Source organism: Lottia gigantea (genome assembly GCF_000327385.1).
Source record: "Lottia gigantea unplaced genomic scaffold LOTGIsca_7, whole genome shotgun sequence".
NCBI classification, from domain to species: domain Eukaryota; kingdom Metazoa; phylum Mollusca; class Gastropoda; family Lottiidae; genus Lottia; species Lottia gigantea.
Window position 1 is genome coordinate 443,362 of NW_008710370.1, and position 2,693 is coordinate 446,054.

Below are 2,693 nucleotides of genomic sequence, written 5' to 3' on the forward strand. Positions count from 1 at the left end.
TAATATTTTCCTGAAGAATGCAATGATTTATTGAACATTTTGCTGAAGATTTGTCATGTTTTATGTTACATGTTGCTGAAGATATTCAATGATTTATTAAACATTTTGCAGAAGAAATGCAATGATTTATTAAACGTTTTGCTGAAGAAATGCAAGGATTTATTAAACATTTTGCTGAAGATATTAAATGATTTATTAAACATTTTGCTGAAGAAATGCAAGGATTTATTAAACATTTTGCTGAAGATATTAAATGATTTATTAAACATTTTGCTGAAAAAATGCAAGGATTTATGAAATATTTTCTTGAAGATGTTCAATGATTTATTAAACATTTTGCGAAAGAAATGCAATGACTTATCAAACGTTTTGCTGAAGAAATGCAAGGATTTATTAAACATTTTGCTGAAGATATTAAATGATTTATTAAACATTTTGCGGAAGATATCAAATGATTTATTAAATATTTTGCAGGATATTTTATTGAACATATTGCTTAATACATGCAATGATTTAGTAAACTTATTGCTGAAGACATAAAATGATTTATTGAACATATTGCTTAAGATATACAATAATTTATTGAACATTTTGCTAAAAACGTACTTTAATATAATGAATGATTTTCTTTTTTGTTAGAAAACCTTTGCCAGATACTGGAATATAAATAAAGCATCTGTTAATCTTTACCCTTCTACATTAAGTAAGGTAAGAAATTAAGGAATTCATCACATTTGACCCCTAATTCCATGCATGCCTGTTTGATTCTATATAGTAGCATAATAGCATTCATAGCAGTATATCAGCATTTTCTAACACAGCTCTCATATTTAAGTCTAAATTTATGATAATTTAGCCGTTATTAACAAGTCAAGAAATGGGATTTTTTGTACATTATGGTTGGATTCAAAACATATACAGGTGCAGTCCACTTTATGTTAAGGTAATTTTAAGAGTAGGAATAGAATTAGTTTAATGTGTTTAGTTTCAATTTCAATTTTTTCTACCCAAAAATAAAGTAGATTTCTTATGTTTATGTTTTGAGTGGGACCTGGATGTGTTTGAATATGCTCGGTAATTGTATGTAGTTTAGAGTTAGATATGTTGACAGTACTTGGTTGGCTATCAAGTTCTGATCAGATCGAATGCGAGCCTCATAACACAAATTATGTTATTTATTAAAAATATGGCGACGTCATATTAATGAATAGTGACATCACTGAACACCTGATCAGCAGTGAAACTGCCCTTTCTAAGAAATGTTTGAAGGTAAACTTTATTTGAAGGTATCATTAAATAGCTGATGTTAATGTTGTAAAATTTGATAAGGTTTGAGTTTATGAGAATTGAGAAGGAGGTGCTAAAGACGTCAAGGTGGTGATACAACATTACCTATATTTATTTGCGTTATGATGTATGAATAAGGTCTTTTGCCCATTAATATAGAAATTTGAATAAGTGTGGAAAACTTTTTTATTTCAGTTTAATACAATGTTACAGATATCAGCTATATCACTATCTCTAGCAGCTCCAGTTTTTGATTTTATGCAACATCCAGCTTTACAAGGTCTATGGTAAGAACTTAGCAAACTTAAAAAACAGAGTGCATGACAGCTACATATAAACATTGTGACTAATATATGGCACAAGAATGTCTTTGATGGGTGATTTTTGCTGCAGACTTGAGTCTCGAAAAGAGTTTCACCGACTGACGGCTGCGGGCACACGAGGAGACAAGAAATCTCCACTTCATTGATAACCATGTGTGCATCATGCATTTGGAGGAAAATAAATCTGATTGGATGATGAAGCTCTGTCTTGCAGACAATTCAACAATCGATAACAAGTCCTGTTAGCAAAGTGCCAATCTTGTTGTCGAAGAGTGGGCACATTTTAGATTTTACACAAGATTCAAGTTGGTAACAAAAATCGGCAACAAAGACTGTTTATGTGTCTGCAACAATATTTAAGTCAATAATCAGAGATTTTAAATGAGAATAATATTTTTATTTCAGGTATTTAACAGCTTTAACAACATTTATTACTGGTGTACAATATGCTAAAAACCCTTGGAAATATGTAAAAAGATTGAACAAAAAATAAATTTATATTTGAAAATGACTTTATTCATATCATTGCAGTATTACATGATAGAGATAGAGAATTGGAAAAGAGTACGCTAAATGCTGCTATTCTGTTTAATTTTCTTCATTACACTGCATGGTCTGTATGCATTGGCCACAGAAGCTAGCTAGAAGCTATTGTTGTTTTGTTTCTCTTTACAGTAACAATGTTTCATGTTACAGTAAGAGATAAAATGAGATTTTATTTATGCTCCAGTTTGTGGTAATCAAACTGGTAATATTTTTCAGGATAGCAACATAAGCTTTCCCATTGTCAAAATCCAATTGTGGAGAATCTTAGACAAACACACAGCTCTTCTGTTTATGGTCCCTGATGAACTACTAGACCCTGTTACTGACAGGGGTCCATGTTGGAAAAGTATCAACTCGATGTATTAATCAATACTCACCAATCGAGCGGACCCTTAGTTGGCATGGAGAGTCTATACCTTGCTGCACAAACCTGGTGATGCTTCACACATCACAGTGTTTAACATTGTATAATTACAGTGTTTAATATCATAGTTACCAAGGAGCTGTTTGGTAGTTACAGTGTATAACATTAAAGTA

General features: G+C 31.1%; 1 protein-coding gene across 1 annotated transcript in view; it reads left to right on the forward strand.

The window, feature by feature from the left end:
* The window catches only part of LOTGIDRAFT_107885 (hypothetical protein), a gene marked incomplete at both ends in the record, with an annotated part of 18,072 nt that extends 15,969 nt beyond the window's left edge, over nucleotides 1-2,103 (forward strand). Inside the window, 3 exons of the mRNA XM_009065386.1 lie at nucleotides 640-708; nucleotides 1,483-1,574; nucleotides 2,016-2,103. Coding sequence (XP_009063634.1) covers nucleotides 640-708; nucleotides 1,483-1,574; nucleotides 2,016-2,103 — 249 coding nt within the window. The remainder of the gene's footprint in view (nucleotides 1-639; nucleotides 709-1,482; nucleotides 1,575-2,015) is intronic.
* Between the last annotated feature and the right edge of the window lie 590 nt (nucleotides 2,104-2,693).